Below are 16089 nucleotides of genomic sequence, written 5' to 3' on the forward strand. Positions count from 1 at the left end.
CTTGGTTGAGCTACCTTCCCTTCCTCCTAGTAGATTGCTTTTTTCCCCCACAGGTAAGTGTTTCAGCCCACCTGCCACTCACATGCCGGTGGGGGAGGGGCGCCAGCTCCACACTTCGGGGAGCTTAGAGTTCTTATGCTGAGATCTCAGCCATTCTATCCATTCCAGACTTGTGTATGATGCGTGTTTGGTCACAGATGTCCCCCAACAGTTGTTCTGGACTATTTACTAGTTGTTCCTAGCTATATGCTAGTTATTTCAGAGAACTAACTAAATTCCACACCTCCCTGTACCACCATCTTGCCCTGCCTCTCTTTAGTGTTTTTAGTGGTTATTTATTGAGCACTCTAAGTGCTTGGAAGTGAACAAAACAATATAAAACTTTTTGCCGCTCTTGTGGTGATTACATTCTAGTGGCTACTCCTCACATGCGAGCACTTTAATGCTGCAGTGGCTACTGTCTGTATTGGTCACACCACACACGACACAGCAGCAACTCTGGGCAAAGGGCCTTTAAGATATTTCACATGTAAATTATAGCCTAATAGATTTTCCATATTAAAAAATATAGTTGTCCTTGCTTTGCATAATAGTGCAGGGATAAAAATGACCATGCAAGCTGAAACTGTGCTAAATGATCTTAATCAATAGGACAATTACAAATGTTCTGTTACTTTAAAAATATTTCTGTCAAAACATTTAAAACTGTCTTACTGCTTGTTATAAAATACATATTGCTATTTTGTACTAATAGTAAAATAGTAAAACTAGTAGTTACTTAGTTTGCTGTAAATGGTAAAAACTAATAATTATTTAGTATGTTGTAATTTAAAGCTAGAAATTTTGAGAATTAAAGTGTTTTTATTTCTTTGTAGCAAAGTTATCAAGAGTAATTTGAGCAAAGCTTGCTTTGTTTTCATTATATACTTTATGATATGGAGCATGCATCTTTTCTATGCCTTGGTGAAATGTCATGCTCCACTCTAAGGTTGTATGAGCTTCCAATATTTCATCCTTTTTGCTTTCAGTGTCATGAAAAATCTCTGAGAGTTCTTTTAATGTGAAGTTTTTTGCCAGCGTCCCTTCTTCTGGGACCTTGTCATCCTTTTCATCAGCACTACTTTCTTCTTTTATGATTAGAAGTTGGGCTTCAGTAAGTTCCTCTGGCTGCGTATCTGGTGTCAGCATTCCCACAGCTAGCTATTTCTTCTGTAATGCCATTTAAATTTGACTCAAATTTCACTTCCAGCATTTTAATTTTACTTTTTTTGTTGTTGGATTTTTTTTTTTTTTTTTTTTTTTTTTGCACTTTCATCTTTGTTGGCTAATTCCCACTTTCATTTACTCATTTTTTGTAAAATGTAACGTGGGTTTTATGCTAGAAGACAAGGGGGCAACACAAAAACTTTGCTGTCTGTGTGTAAACTGAATAACAGATGTGCAGTGACTAAGCACTGAGACAGAGACTATGAAAGACTTAATATGTTGGTCACCGATCATGATGTATCATCTTTTATTTATGGAGTAATTTCTGGACTGAGGGGTTAGCAAAATTTGTACTTGACAGTTATTCAGTTGTTATGCCATAGTAACTGAAATTTGAAAATTAAGCCATTGTTACAGAAATCTATGCATATCACATTCATGCAAAGAGAGGACTGTTTGTATTGATGTTGATGTTTCTTTCTTTGAATAGAACAGGCAAAGTATTAAGAAAAAATAAAACCCATATTATTTACTTGGCTTTCATGTCAAACATATTTTGGTCAGTTACTGTGTAAGGTAGAGAATGGGCTATCAGCTTTGTTCCAGAAGAAAATGTTTAAGTGAAAAGTATATGTTATTCTATTTATTTATAACTCATAATAATAAATCTGGGACAGGTGCATGTTGTCCCCCTTTTTTCACAGATGAGGAGGTGATTGTGTGGTGCTAAGTGATTTTAATGTAGTGGAAAGAGCACAGGTTTGGAGTCATATCGTTAGATGAGTTTTTACACCTACCTGGGCCTTCATTTTCTTACCCATAAAAATGCAGATAATTCATTTTTGAATTGTTGGAAGGATGAAATGTAAAGAATCTGTTGCACATGTAGGTATATAATAGTTTCTTTATTTTCCAAGTCAAATTTATCATTTAGATTATTTCTCACAGTTGTCTGGCATTTGTTTTGTATTGTCCAATTTGATGTAAAAGGAATGATTTTGGAATTAACACATCTAATATATCAATTTAAAAACGCTCAGTACAGATAATAAAAAATGTAATCTGTCAGCCCCAATAGTAATTGATTTAAAAATAGCAGCTTAAGTCATTTCTTCCATAGTATTGATTTTAATTTTAAGGTAAAATTAGGTTTGTTTTTATAAAGGAATAGTTGAAAAGATATTTGTGTTTTGAATTCTTGACACAATTATTTTAAGGGTTTCTCCCATTTATTTTCAAAATGATCCTTGGGAAGCATACATTTTATATGTGGTATGTTTTCTGTGAACCCTCACACACATTGAGTTGCTCTGTTATATTGTCTAATGGATTCTTACCATTTTACTTTTCCAGTTAACTTTTTATTTTAAAAGGTAATGAATTTTAAAATTAAATGTGATGGTTTTAGTAGGAAGATTTACTTTTAGATGCTTGTTTCCAGAGAGTCAATCTGAGATGACAGACTAAGCAAGGCCTGTTTGCCTATTTTCGGTAGTGTAGGGAGCTACAGCCAATTTTAAATAACTGGTGTAAAAGTTAATTTTAAGCCATATTTGAAAATGTACACCCTTTCTACCCTATTTTTCACATGGGCTATTGTGTATAACATTTTATTCTGTTCAGAATATGTGGCTCAAGTCTGTTACTTTTTTCTTTCCTCTAGTAACTGAAGAGAAAAAATCTCTGAAGCGAACTTTTCAGCAGATACAAGAGGAGGAGGATGACGACTACCCTGGAAGCTACTCCCCGCAGGATCCTTCCGCGGGACCCCTATTGGTATGTCCTGACCACTTCCCAGAATATATAGAGCAGGGTGGCCTGGTGAAGTGACTCTGACTGAAGATGAAGGCCACAAGGTGGTGCCAGTGACCAATAGCATGGAATCACCAAAGGCAGCAATCAGGGCACCACATACCAGATCCAACCAGTAAAGCTTGTTGATCCAAACAGCAGGCTTGGCTTTGTCTCTACATGCCGTGTCTCTGGGATGGATTTGTGTGTTTTAAAATACCTAGACTTTTTTTATCCACTCCTAGAAATTAAAACTATTTTAAAAAATGGATTTTGTGAAAGAGGTAGATGTTACAAAGACATTCAAAAGGTCCTTTGCCATGGCCTCCAATAACATGGCTGTTTTCTAAGTAAACAGCTCTGGTTTCTAAGGACAGTCTATGTGGCAATAGCAAATTTGCTATACTATAACTTATTTTAACTATAAAAACAGGGAACTACCATTATTGATTCTTATTAACATTGTATTTATAATGTTTGGCCCTTCATATAAGTTAGCTCTTGAAGTTGGTTCAATTCATTCATTCGTTCATTGACTCATTTACAGTCAAAGAAAAGGAGGCTCAAGGTGGCAGATTCAAGTAACTTGCCCGATATCTTAATTTGAATCTAGGTCTGCCTGACCTTTGAGTCCCTGTTCTTTTCACTGGGTCACACTGTTTACTCTCATTTTGCCCCAAACAGCTTTTGTTTATTAACACATCGGTAAATTTAAGCCTTATGTAAATAGGAAGCATGTCTGGTTTGTGTTATGTCAAAATGTTGAATTAGGCTAGACTTAAAATGACAGCAACATTAGACCCCATATATCTTTGCATTTAAGAACTACAAAGAGAACAGCATGAATTATCTTTCAGGATAACCTAACTACCATTTACAGAGTCAGCTACTCCTAGGTCATTACGGACTGGCTAAGCTGCCAAGAGTCTGTGTTTTCTGACAGTTTAATGAACTCCTTTTTGATATGGACAAAGTATGCATTCTTGGTTTGCTGTTCTTGGTTTTATTCTCTTTGTTCGTAATTAATGAGTTTGACACATTTAATTTTGGGAGTGGCTGCCCAAATTGAAAATGTCATCTTTGTGGCATTCATTATGTAAAGTAAACCCAAGAAAGAATTGAAGTGGCTGGTGTACATTTCACTTAATCAGTCAAACACAGTTGTTAAAACATTTACTCTGTATACCTTTTTATATTCTGTACTGGAGACCATCTATACTGGAATTCATGCACCATTTGAAACAAATAGTATTATTTGTGCTAAGCAATCTGAATCAGACTCTGTTTTCTTAGTTGCCAAAAACGTGCTCTTTTAGAATTTTTTTTGAAAGAATTATAGAGAATTTCATTTATTTCTTGCCTGGACTTAGAAAAATTAATTTTGTATATTCTCTTAGAATCCATATCATTGCCTGTTAGTATAAGCTCTTGGACTAAGAAAAGTTTTTTCAAATGTCAGGAATGACAGTTTTTAGAATTTGCTTCTACTACATTTAACTCTGGCTAATTTTCTTTAAAGCCTCTTATCTGTTAATGGATCTTATTGTTTGTGTTTTCATTATACAGACTGAGGAACTAATTAAAGCTTTGCAGGATCTGGAAAATGCTGCATCAGGGGATGCTACTGTTCGACAGAAAATTGCTTCATTGCCCCAGGAAGTGCAAGATGTTTCTCTATTGGAAAAAATAACAGGTGAGAAGATAGAGTTTGGGTGAAAGGCAAGGAAAGAAGGAAATATCTCTAGAGCATCAAACCCTAGGACGTGCTTGTGTCTGCTGGTGTAGACTTCCCTTGTGGTGTTGGGTACTCTGCCTTCTTGGAATTCTTCCAAATATAACTCACTTGCTGAATAGTAAAGCTGCTGGTATAGTTAAAGCTTGAATAGTGATTCTAGGAATTACTGTAGAAATACTGGTGTGCCACAACGTGTGGCATGCTATATAAGGTCTATGGAAACAGGCAAATTTGAGGAGGAGGGGCATTAAACTCTTAACCCTCTTAATAAAGAAAAAAATTATGATTCAGTGCTGTGTGATTTATACACTGTGTGCTAACAAACCCCATAGATTAGGATGCCTTCAATGCCAAGAACTTCAGGAATGTATTGTTAGTCATGTCATTTTGCCCTAATGGTGATCACTCCCAGTTAAACAGGGAGGAGCGGTTGACTTTTTCTCGCTTTATGCATGGGAAATCGAAAAGAAGGCATGGAAATACGAACCAGTATTTATAGAGTAGTCTTTGTGCCAGGTACTTTTACTCCTCATGATAATCTTTTGAAATTGCTGATTTTATATCTCCATGTAGTATTGGAAAAAATTGAGGCTGTGGGAGGTTAGATGTCTTGCCCAAGATCACACGAATAGTGGATCTTAGGATTCCAACCTAGGCTGTTCTTTACATTATAAAAGACCAGACCTTTAATTCCGTTCTTTTCTAGTGTTCACCTTCAGTCCCTTAACTTGGCTACTTCTCTGACTTTTTCCATATCCATCTAAAGGAAATCATGGCCACTTACGAATTCATTGCTTCATTCAAGAAATATTTGAGGCCCACTGTGTAGCAGATGCTCTCGGTGTCCCACCTGTAAACCTGGCCCATCCTAGTTGTGAGAAAACTAAAAACAGGGATAGAAAACTAAAGCAGGGATACAGGGATGAAGAATGATTGGGGAAGTGCTATTTTAAAGGTGATCAAGGAAGGCCTTTTGGGTGAAATGATGTTTGAATAGAGTATAAAAAAAAAAAAATGAGGAATCAAGCTGTGAGGCTGAGGAAACAGTGTGACCCAGGTAGAAGGAACAGTATGGTAAAGGCCTTAAGACAGAAGTGTGCTTAGTTGGAGGAACAATACGGAGGCCTTCTAATGATACACAAAGCATCTCAGTTCACTTCCTCTACTTCCCCAGCTCCAATAATTCAGCCCTGCTGGAATCTACAATCCATTGATCCATCTACCTTTTCTTAGCCTTCACTCTCCTTACATCCTCATTTTCTTTTCTTTTTTTTTTTTCACTAGAGAAGTTATGGGTTTATAGAACAATCATGCATAAAATACAGGATTCCCATATATCGCCCTGTTACTAACACTTCGTGGTGGTGTGGGGCATTTGTTACAATTGATGAAAGCACATTTTTATAATTGTACTATTAACCGTAGTCCATGGTTAAATTAGGGTTCACTGTGTAGTGTAGTTCCATGGATTTTTGTTGTTGTTGTTCTGTTACCATATACACAATCCATAACGTTTCCCCTTTTAACCACACCTAAATATATATTTTAGTGCTGTTAATTATATTTACAATGTTGTGCTACCATCACCACAATCCATTACCAAAATATTGCCATCATTCCAAACATGAACTCTGTATATTTTAATCCTTACCTTCCTATTCCCTATTGGCTTGCAACCCCACCTACTGTCTCTGTCCCCTGGTAACCTGTATTCTAGATTCTGACTCTTATGAGTTTGCTTATTCTAATTATTTCATATTGGTAATGTAATACAATATTTGTTCTTTTGTGCCTGGCTTATTTCACTCAACTTGATGTCTTCAGGTTTCATCTATGATACATGAGACAGTGTGGATGAACCTCATTTTCTTCTTTACTCAGCTTAGAGTCTGTGATTTATCTTTATAATCACTCCTTCACATACATCTTCAACCCCCTTTCTTCTTTTTCCCCTTATGTGTAGTCTCCCGGCAAAATTTCCAAACTAGTTAATTCGACTTTTCATCTTTTCCTTTCCTAAACCTGTACAGCTCAATGTGACTTGGAAAAAAAATTCCTATGCCTAGGCCATTTACTGACTTTCCCTCCTATTTTTATGGATGAACATGCTGTTTTCTAAAGCAGCTCCTCAACTTGTGTGTTAGACCTGATCCTTCTAACATACTTGGTGACACTGCTCCAACAGTCCCCCTTTTCTCTTGCATCTTCAGTTTGTTTGTTTTTTCCTCTGCTGGATCATTCTCAACAGCATAAAAACATGTATTTTTCCTCATCTTTCTTGACCCTTTATCTTCTGCTAGTTACTGCCTCATTTCTCCATTCCTTATAGCAAAGCCCCCTGAATGGCTTGCCTGTGCTCATCTGTCTCTACTTATTCTCCCATTCTCTCTTGATTCCACTCTACTGAAATTGCTCTTGTCAAAGTTGCTGATAACTTTCATGTTGTTAAATCCAGTAGTGGATCCTCTGCCTTCATCTTAACAACATCAGTAACATTTGGCCCATTTGATCATTTCTTCTTCTTGAAATTAGTTTCTTCACTTGATGGCGTAGTCAGAATAATGCCACCCTCCCACCCAAAGATTTCCTTGCCATAATCCCCAGAACCCATGAATATGTTACCTTACCTGAGAAGAGACTTTCCAGGTGTGATTAAATTCAGGGTCTTGAAATAGGGAGATTATCCTGGCTTATCTGTTTGGGCCTGATATAATCACATATAAGAGGGAGATGGGAGGGCCAGTCAGAGAAGTTGTTACTCTAGAAGCAGGGGTCTGTAGTCAGAGATTTGAAGATACTATGATGAAGGAAGGGGCCATGAGCCAAGGAATGTGGGTAGCCTCTAGAAGCTGGAAAAGGCAAGGAGATAGATTCTCCCCTAGACCTCTAGAAGTTATACAGGCCTGCAGTCACCTTGATTTTAGTCCAGTGAAACTGATTTCTGACTTCTGACATCAAGAATTGTAACATAAATTTATATTGACTTAAGCCACTAAGTTGGTGATAATTTGTTAGAGCAACAATAGGAAACTAGGACCCCACATTTTCCTGGAATTCTTCCTCCCTCCCTTCCTCTCTCCCTCCCCCCCCCCCCGCCTCTCCCCTCTTGTACGTGCACACCTTTTTCAGTCTCCTTTACTGGATTCTTCACCTCCCCTTGACTTCTTAATGTTGAGTACTTAGCCTTCTCTAACGAGTTTCACTGAAAAGTTGGTCTCTTCCAGTCTCAGGTCTATAAATAACAATTTTATAGATGTTTCTCTAATTTACATCTCTAGCTTTGACCTCCCCCTTGAACTTCAGATCCAAATATTCAACCTCCTAATCAGTATTACTAGTTGAATGTCTCACTAGTCATTTCAGACTTACCCTGCCCCAAACCAAACTTCCCTTCAAAACCTATTTCTTTTATGGTCTTCCCCATTGTAGTAAATGACCCCATCATCAGGACAAAAACCAGCATCTGACACTCCGTCACCACCTCTACTGCCACCACCTGGTACAGGTTACCACCTTCTTCACTTGGATTATTTTTTTTTTTTTTTTTTTTTTTTTATCATCATTTTATTGAGATATATTCACATACCACGCAGTCATACAAAACAAATTGTACTTTCGATTGTTTACAGTACCATTACATAGTTGTACATTCATCACCTAAATCAATCCCTGACACCTTCATTAGCACACACACAAAAATAACAAGAATAATAATTAGAGTGAAAAAGAGCAATTGAAGTAAAAAAGAACACTGGGTACCTTTGTCTGTTTGTTTCCTTCCCCTACTTTTCTACACATCCATCCATAAACTAGACAAAGTGGTGTTTGGTCCTTATGGCTTTCCCAATCCCATTGTCACCCCTCATAAGCTACATTTTTATACAACTGTCTTCGAGATTCATGGGTTCTGGGTTGTAGTTTGATAGTTTCAGGTATCCACCACCAGCTACCCCAATTCTTTAGAACCTAAAAAGTGTTGTCTAAAGTGTGCATAAGAGTGCCCACCAGAGTGACCTCTCGGCTCCTTTTGGAATCTCTCTGCCACTGAAGCTTATTTCATTTCCTTTCACATCCCCCTTTTGGTCAAGAAGATGTTCTCCGTCCCACGGTGCCAGGTCTACATTCCTCCCTGGGAGTCATATTCCACGTTGCCGGGGAGATTCACTTCCCTGGGTGTCTGATCCCACGTAGGGGGGAGGGCAGTGATTTCACCTTTCAAGTTGGCTTAGCCAGAGAGAGAGGGCCACATCTGAGCAACAAAGAGGCATTCAGGAGGAGACTCTTAGGCACAAATATAGGGAGGCCTAGCCTCTCCTTTGCAGCAACCGTCTTCCCAAGGGTAAAACTTATGGTAGAGGGCTCAACCCACCAAACCACCAGTCCCCCATGTCTGTGGTCATGTTAGCAACCATGGAGGTGGGGTAGGCGAACACCCCTGCATTCTCCACAGGCTCCTCAAGGGGGCACTACATCTTTTTTTTTTTTTTAACTTTCCCTTCTTTTTTCAAATCACCTGTATGAAAAAAAAAGTTAAAAAGAAAACAAACATACAATAAAAGAGCCTTTCAAAGAGACCATAGCAAGGGAGTAAGAAAAAGACAACTAACCTAAGATAACTGCTTAACTTCCAACATGTTCCTACTTTACCCCAAGAAAGTTACATAATATAGCAACATTTCAGTGAACTTGTTCCTACTACAACCATCAGAAATTAACAGACCATAGTCATTTCTGGGCATCCCCAGAACGTTAAATAGCCTATCTGTTCTTCCTGGATTATTGTTCCCCCTTCCTTAATTGCTCTCTACTGCTAGTTCCCCTACATTCTACATTATAAACCATTTGTTTTACATTTTTCAAAGTTCACATTAGTGGTAGCATATAATATTTCTCTTTTTGTGCCTGGCTTATTTCGCTCAGCATTATGTCTTCAAGGTTCATCCATGTTGTCATATGTTTCACCAGATCGTTCCTTCTTACTGCCGCGTAGTATTCCATCGTGTGTATATACCACATTTTATTTATCCACTCATCTGTTGAAGGACATTTGGGTTGTTTCCATCTCTTGGCAATTGTGAATAATGCTGCTATGAACATTGGCGTGCAGATATCTGTTCGTGTCACTGCTTTCCGATCTTCCGGGTATATACCGAGGAGTGCAATCGCTGGATCGAATGGTAGCTCTATATCTAGTTTTCTAAGGAACTGCCAGACTGACTTCCAGAGTGGCTGAACCATTATACAGTCCCACCAACAATGAATAAGAGTTCCAATTTCTCCACATCCCCTCCAGCATTTGTAGTTTCCTGTTTGTTTAATGGCAGCCATTCTAACCGGTGTTAGATGGTATCTCATTGTGGTCTTAATTTGCATCTCTCTAATAGCTAGTGAAGCTGAACATTTTTTCATGTGTTTCTTGGTCATTTGTATTTCCTCTTCAGAGAACTGTCTTTTCATATCTTTTGCCCATTTTATAATTGGGCTGTCTGTACTATTGTCATTGAGTTGTAGGATTTCTTTGTATATGCAAGATATCAGTCTTTTGTCAGATACATGGTTTCCAAAAATTTTTTCCCATTGAGTTGGCTGCCTCTTTACCTTTTTGAGAAATTCCTTTGAGGTGCAGAAACTTCTAAGCTTGAGGAGTTCCCATTTATCTATTTTCTCTTTTGTTGCTTGTGCTTTGGGTGTAAAGTCTAGGAAGTGGCCTCCTAATACAAGGTCTTGAAGATGTTTTCCTACATTATCTTCTAGGAGTTTTATGGTACTTTCTTTTATATTGAGATCTTTGGTCCATTTTGAGTTAATTTTTGTGTAGGGGGTGAGGTAGGGGTCCTCTTTCATTCTTTTGGATATGGATATCCAACTCTCCCAGCCCCATTTGTTGAAAAGACCATTATGGCTCAGTTCGGTGACTTTGGGGGCCTTATCAAAGATCAGTCGGCCATAGATCTGAGGGTCTATCTCTGAATTCTCAATTCGATTCCATTGATCTATATGTCTATCTTTGTGCCAGTACCATGCTGTCTTGGCAACTGTGGCTTTATAATAAGCTTCAAAGTCAGGGAGTGTAAGTCCTCCCACTTCGTTTTTCTTTTTTAGAGTGTCTTTAGCAATTCGAGGCATCTTCCCTTTCCAAATAAATTTGATAACTAGCTTTTCCAAGTCTGCAAAGTAGGTTGTTGGAATTTTGATTGGGATTGCATTGAATCTGTAGATGAGTTTGGGTAGAATTGACATCTTAATGACATTTAGCCTTCCTATCCATGAACATGGAATATTTTTCCATCTTTAAGGTCCCCTTCTATTTCTTTTAGTAGAGTTATGTAGTTTTCTTTGTATAGGTCTTTTACATCTTTGGTTAAGTTGATTCCTAGGTACTTGATTTTTTTAGTTGCTATTGAAAATGGTATCTTTTTCTTGAGTGTCTCTTCAGTTTGTTCATTTCTAGCATATAGAAACATTACTGACTTATGTGCATTAATCTTGTATCCCGCTACTTTGCTAAATTTGTTTATTAGCTCTAGTAGGTGTATCGTCGATTTCTCAGGGTTTTCTAGATATAAGATCATATCATCTGCAAACAATGACAGTTTTACTTCTTCTTTTCCAATTTGGATGCCTTTTATTTCTTTGTCTTGCCGGATTGCCCTGGCTAGCACTTCCAGCACAATGTTGAATAACAGTGGTGACAGCGGGCATCCTTGTCTTGTTCCTGATCTTAGAGGGAAGGCTTTCAGTCTCTCACCATTGAGTACTATGCTGGCTGTGGGTTTTTCATATATGCTCTTTATCATGTTGAGGAAGTTTCCTTCAATTCCTACCTTTTGAAGTGTTTTTATCAAAAAGGGATGTTGGATTTTGTCAAATGCTTTTTCAGCATCTATTGAGATGATCAATTGATTTTTCCCTTTCGAGTTTTTAATGTGTTGTAATACATTGATTGTTTTTCTGATGTTGAACCATCCTTGCATGCCTGGAATGAACCCCACTTGGTCATGGTGTATGATTTTTTTAATGTGTCTTTGGATTCGATTTGCAAGTATTTTGTTGAGGATTTTTGCATCTATATTCATTAGGGAGATTGGCCGGTAGTTTTCCTTTTTTGTAGCATCTTTGCCTGGTTTTGGTATTAGATTGATGTTAGCTTCATAAAATGAGTTAGGTAGTGTTCCATTTTCTTCAGTGGTTTGAAGGAGTTTGAGTAAGATTGGTGTCAGTTCTTTCTGGAAAGTTTGGTAGAATTCCCCTGTGAAGCCATCTGGCCCTGGGCATTTATTTGTGGGAAGATTTTTGATGACTGATTGGATCTCTTTGCTTGTGATGGGTTGGTTGAGGTCTTCTATTTCTTCTCTGGTCAGTCTAGGTTGTTCATATGTTTCCAGGAAATTGTCCATTTCTTCTACATTATCCAGTTTGTTGCCATACAGTTGTTCATAATATCCTCTTATAATTTTTTTAATTTCTTCAGGATCTGCAGTTATGTCACCTTTTTCATTCATTATTTGTTTATATGGGTCTTCTCTCTTTTTGATTTTGTCAGTCTAGCTAGGGGCTTGTCAATCTTGTTGATCTTCTCAAAGAACCAACTTTTGGTGATATTTATCCTTTCTATTGTTTTTTTGTTCTCTATGTCATTTATTTCTGCTTTAATCCTTGTTATTTCTTTTCTTGTACTTGGTTTAGGATTGGTTTGCTGTTCATTTTCTAGCTTCTTCAGTTGATCCATTAGTTCTTTGATTTTGGCTCTTTCTTCCTTTTTAATATATGCGTTTAGTGCTATAAATTTCCCCCTTAGCACTGCTTTTGCTGCATCCCATAGGTTTTGGTATGTTGTGTTCTCATTTTCATTCGTCTCTATATATTTAGCAATTTCTCTTGCTATTTCTTCTTTAACCCACTGATTGTTTAGGAGTGTGTTGTTTAACCTCCAGGTATTTGTGAATTTTCTAAGTCTCTGATGGTTATTGACTTCTAATTGTATTCCATTGTGGTCAGAGAATGTGCTTTGAATAATTTCAATCTTTTTAAATTTATTGAGGCTTGTTTTATGTCCCAGCATATGATCTATTCTGGAGAAAGTTCCGTGAGCACTAGAAAAGTATGTGTATCCTGGTGATTTGGGATGTAATGTCCTGTATATGTCTGTTAAATCTAATTCATTTATCAGATTGTTTAGGTTTTCAATTTCCTTATTGGTCTTCTGTCTGGTTGATCTATCTATAGGAGAGAGTGATGTGTTGAAGTCTCCCACAATTATTGTGGAAACATCAATTGCTTCCTTTAGTTTTGCCAATGTTTCTCTCATGTATTTTGTGGCACCTTGATTGGGTGCATAGACATTTACGATTGTTATTTCTTCTAGCTGAATTGCCCCTTTTATTAGTATGTAGTGGCCTTCTTTGTCTCTCAAAACATCCCTGCATTTGAAGTCTATTTTATCTGAGATTAATATTGCTACACCTGCTTTCTTTTGGCTGTAGCTTGCATGAAATATTTTTTTCCATCCTTTCACTTTCAATTTCTTTGTGTCCCTGTGTCTAAGATGAGTCTCTTGTATGCAACATATTGATGGTTCATTTTTTTTGATCCATTCTGCGAATCTATATCTTTTAATTGGGGAGTTTAATCCATTTACATTCAACGTTAAAACCGTGAAGGCATTTCTTGAATCGGCCATCTTATCCTTTGGATTATGTTTGCCATATTTTTCCCTCTCTCTATTAATATCCTTTATTGTACCCATACCGAATCTCTTTAGTACTGAACCTTTCTCCAAGTCTCTCTGTCCTGTCTTTGTTTCTCTGTCTGTAGGGCTCCCTTTAGTATCTCCAGTAGGGCAGGTCTCTTATTAGCAAATTCTCTCAGCATTTCTTTGTCTGTGAAAAATTTAAGCTCTCCCTCAAATTTGAAGGAGAGCTTTGCTGGATAAAGTATTCTTGGCTGGAAATTCCTCTCTCTCAGAATTTTAAATATATCGTGCCATTGCCTTCTCGCCTCCATGGTGGCTGCTGAGTAGTCACTACTTAGTCTTATGCTGTTTCCTTTGTATGTGGTGAATTGCTTTTCTCTTGCTGCTTTCAGAACTTGCTCCTTCTCTTCTATGTTTGACAGTGTGATCAGTATATGTCTCGGAGTGGGTTTTTTTGGATTTATTCTATTTGGAGTTCGCTGAGCATTTATGATTTGTGTATTTATGTTGTTTAGAAGATTTGGGAAGTTTTCCCCAACAATTTCTTTGAATACTCTTCCTAGACCTTTACCCTTTTCTTCCCCTTCTGGGACACCAATGAGTCTTATATTCGGACGTTTCATATCATCTATCATATCCCTGAGGTCCATTTCGAGTTTTTCAATTTTTTTCCCCATTCTTTCTTTTATGCTTTCATTTTCCATTCTGTCATCTTCCAGGTCACTGATTCGTTGTTCAACTTCCTCTAGTCTTGTACTATGAGTGTCCAGAATCTTTTTAATTTGGTCAACAGTTTCTTTAATTTCCATAAGATCATCCATTTTTTTATTTAGTCTTGCAATGTCTTCTTTATGCTCTTCTAGGGTCTTCTTGATTTCCTTCATATCCCGTACTAGGGTCTCATTGTTCATCTTTAGTTCTTTGAGTAGCTGTTCTAGGTGTGTCTCTTCTGGTCTTTTGATTTGGGTGCTTGGGCTTGGGTTATCCATATCGTCTGGTTTTTTCATATGCTTTATAATTTTCTGTTGTTTTTGGCCTCGTGGCATTTGCTGTCCTTGATAGGGGTCTTTTAGGGTTTGTAGACCAGTTGAAGTCCTTATCTCTAATTTATCAGATCTACAGCTTCGTGGAGTACACTTTCTCTAACTAACCAGCAGGTGGCGTCCACGAGCCACCTGTTCTCCACAAGCCAGTTCTCCCCTGCTTAGCCTTTTTGGTGAGTGGGGGAGTGAGTCTTGTGGGGCCCAATTGGTGTCCCAAGCTTGCGTGTGTAGTTGGTGTTGCCTGCCCTGTATGTGGGGCGTGTTTCTGGGCAGTCGGGGAGGGGGGGGTGGCCCTAACAATCAAATCTCCCTGATGATCCTAGAGTTTTAAAGCTACTGCAATAGTCTAATCCTTCAGTTCAGTCCTGCCACAGTTTGTCTCTGCCACTGACCCACAGGTCTTTGGTATTGGCGTATGGCTCCTGAGACTTGCAAGTGGGCCCCTCTTCCAGGCTGTGCACTCCGGGTCCTCTGTTGAGGTATGACTGTGCTATGTCACAGGTGAGTGCCGTCCCCCCAGGGCAGTTCTGGGCTGCTGGGCTGTGTTGGGAGGCTCCCAGTCTGCTCAAATGATGGCTGAATGGGGCTCTGTTAATTCACACTGCTCCCTCTTCCCAGCTCTGGGACATTCAGCTGAGGTTGCAGGGAAGGCTAATGTCCACGCCCAGTTTTGTGGTGTGTGCCTGTTATTTGAAGCACTTCCGTCACACTGGGTTGTCTGGGGCAGCTCTGGGCTATGGGGCTGGCGATGGGCAGGAGTGTTTCCTGTCCACCAGGATGATGGCTGTGAGCGGACACCCCCCTTTTCTTGGGAAGTTGTGTTGTTTAGTGAATTTTCTCAGCCACTGGATTATTGCCTTTTGTCTCAGAGCTCTCTTAGTTCTGCTCTTGACTTGACGTGCCCAAATTTCAATTCTTTGAAGCTTTCTGTATTGAGCTTCTTAGAGTAATTGTTTTAGAAAAAGCAAAAAGGATTTAAAAAAAAAAAAAAAAAAAAAAAAAAAAAAACCGGCCCTCCTCAGAGATCTAATGGGTTATTGAAATGCTAATAGACAAAGCAACCAGGGCCATTAAGGAAAGGTGCCCTGGGCAGAGAGATCAGCCTTGCTTCGGGATTTGCATATGCGCCTCAAGGCCTGATCTCCGCCCTTCCCCTTTCTGTGTTCACCAGAACTCCAAAAATCCTCTGCTTTTACTTTGGAGCTTCTCGTGTTGTTTTCCTTCTATGCCCGTCTCCTCTCTGCTGGGCTGGCTGCTCTCAGAGTCTCTGGTGTCTGGCCTCAGTCTATCTATGGTTGGAGTTTGAATCAGTAGAATGAGTTTCCGATGAGAGCAGCCACTGCAATTCTCCCTTCTCCTTCCTGGAGCTGACAGCCCCTCCTCCCCCGGGACTGAGCCTGGCAGGGAGGGGCGCGGGTCCCCTGGCCGCAAAAACTTACAGATTTCGCTGATCTCAGCAGTTCCACGTTTTCATGAGTGTTGTATGAAGTATGCCCAAAGACAGATTGCTCTGTGGTGTCCAGTCCACGCAGTTCCTGGCTTTTTACCTACTTTCCTGGAGGAGTAACTAAAACATACAGCTCACCAGTCTGCCATCTTGCCCCGCCCTCCTTCACTTGGAT

At 38.8% G+C, this 16089-nt stretch overlaps 1 protein-coding gene across 2 annotated transcripts in view; it reads left to right on the forward strand.

The window, feature by feature from the left end:
* RPRD1B (regulation of nuclear pre-mRNA domain containing 1B) overlaps positions 1-16089 on the forward strand; it is a 69324-nt gene that overhangs the window by 31623 nt on the left and 21612 nt on the right. For both annotated transcript variants that reach the window (XM_037811791.1, XM_037811792.1), the window contains exons 4-5: positions 2870-2982; positions 4564-4690. In XM_037811791.1, the coding sequence (XP_037667719.1) occupies positions 2870-2982; positions 4564-4690 (240 nt within the window). The remainder of the gene's footprint in view (positions 1-2869; positions 2983-4563; positions 4691-16089) is intronic.

The sequence above is a fragment of the Choloepus didactylus genome, chromosome 19 (genome assembly GCF_015220235.1).
Source record: "Choloepus didactylus isolate mChoDid1 chromosome 19, mChoDid1.pri, whole genome shotgun sequence".
NCBI classification, from domain to species: domain Eukaryota; kingdom Metazoa; phylum Chordata; class Mammalia; order Pilosa; family Megalonychidae; genus Choloepus; species Choloepus didactylus.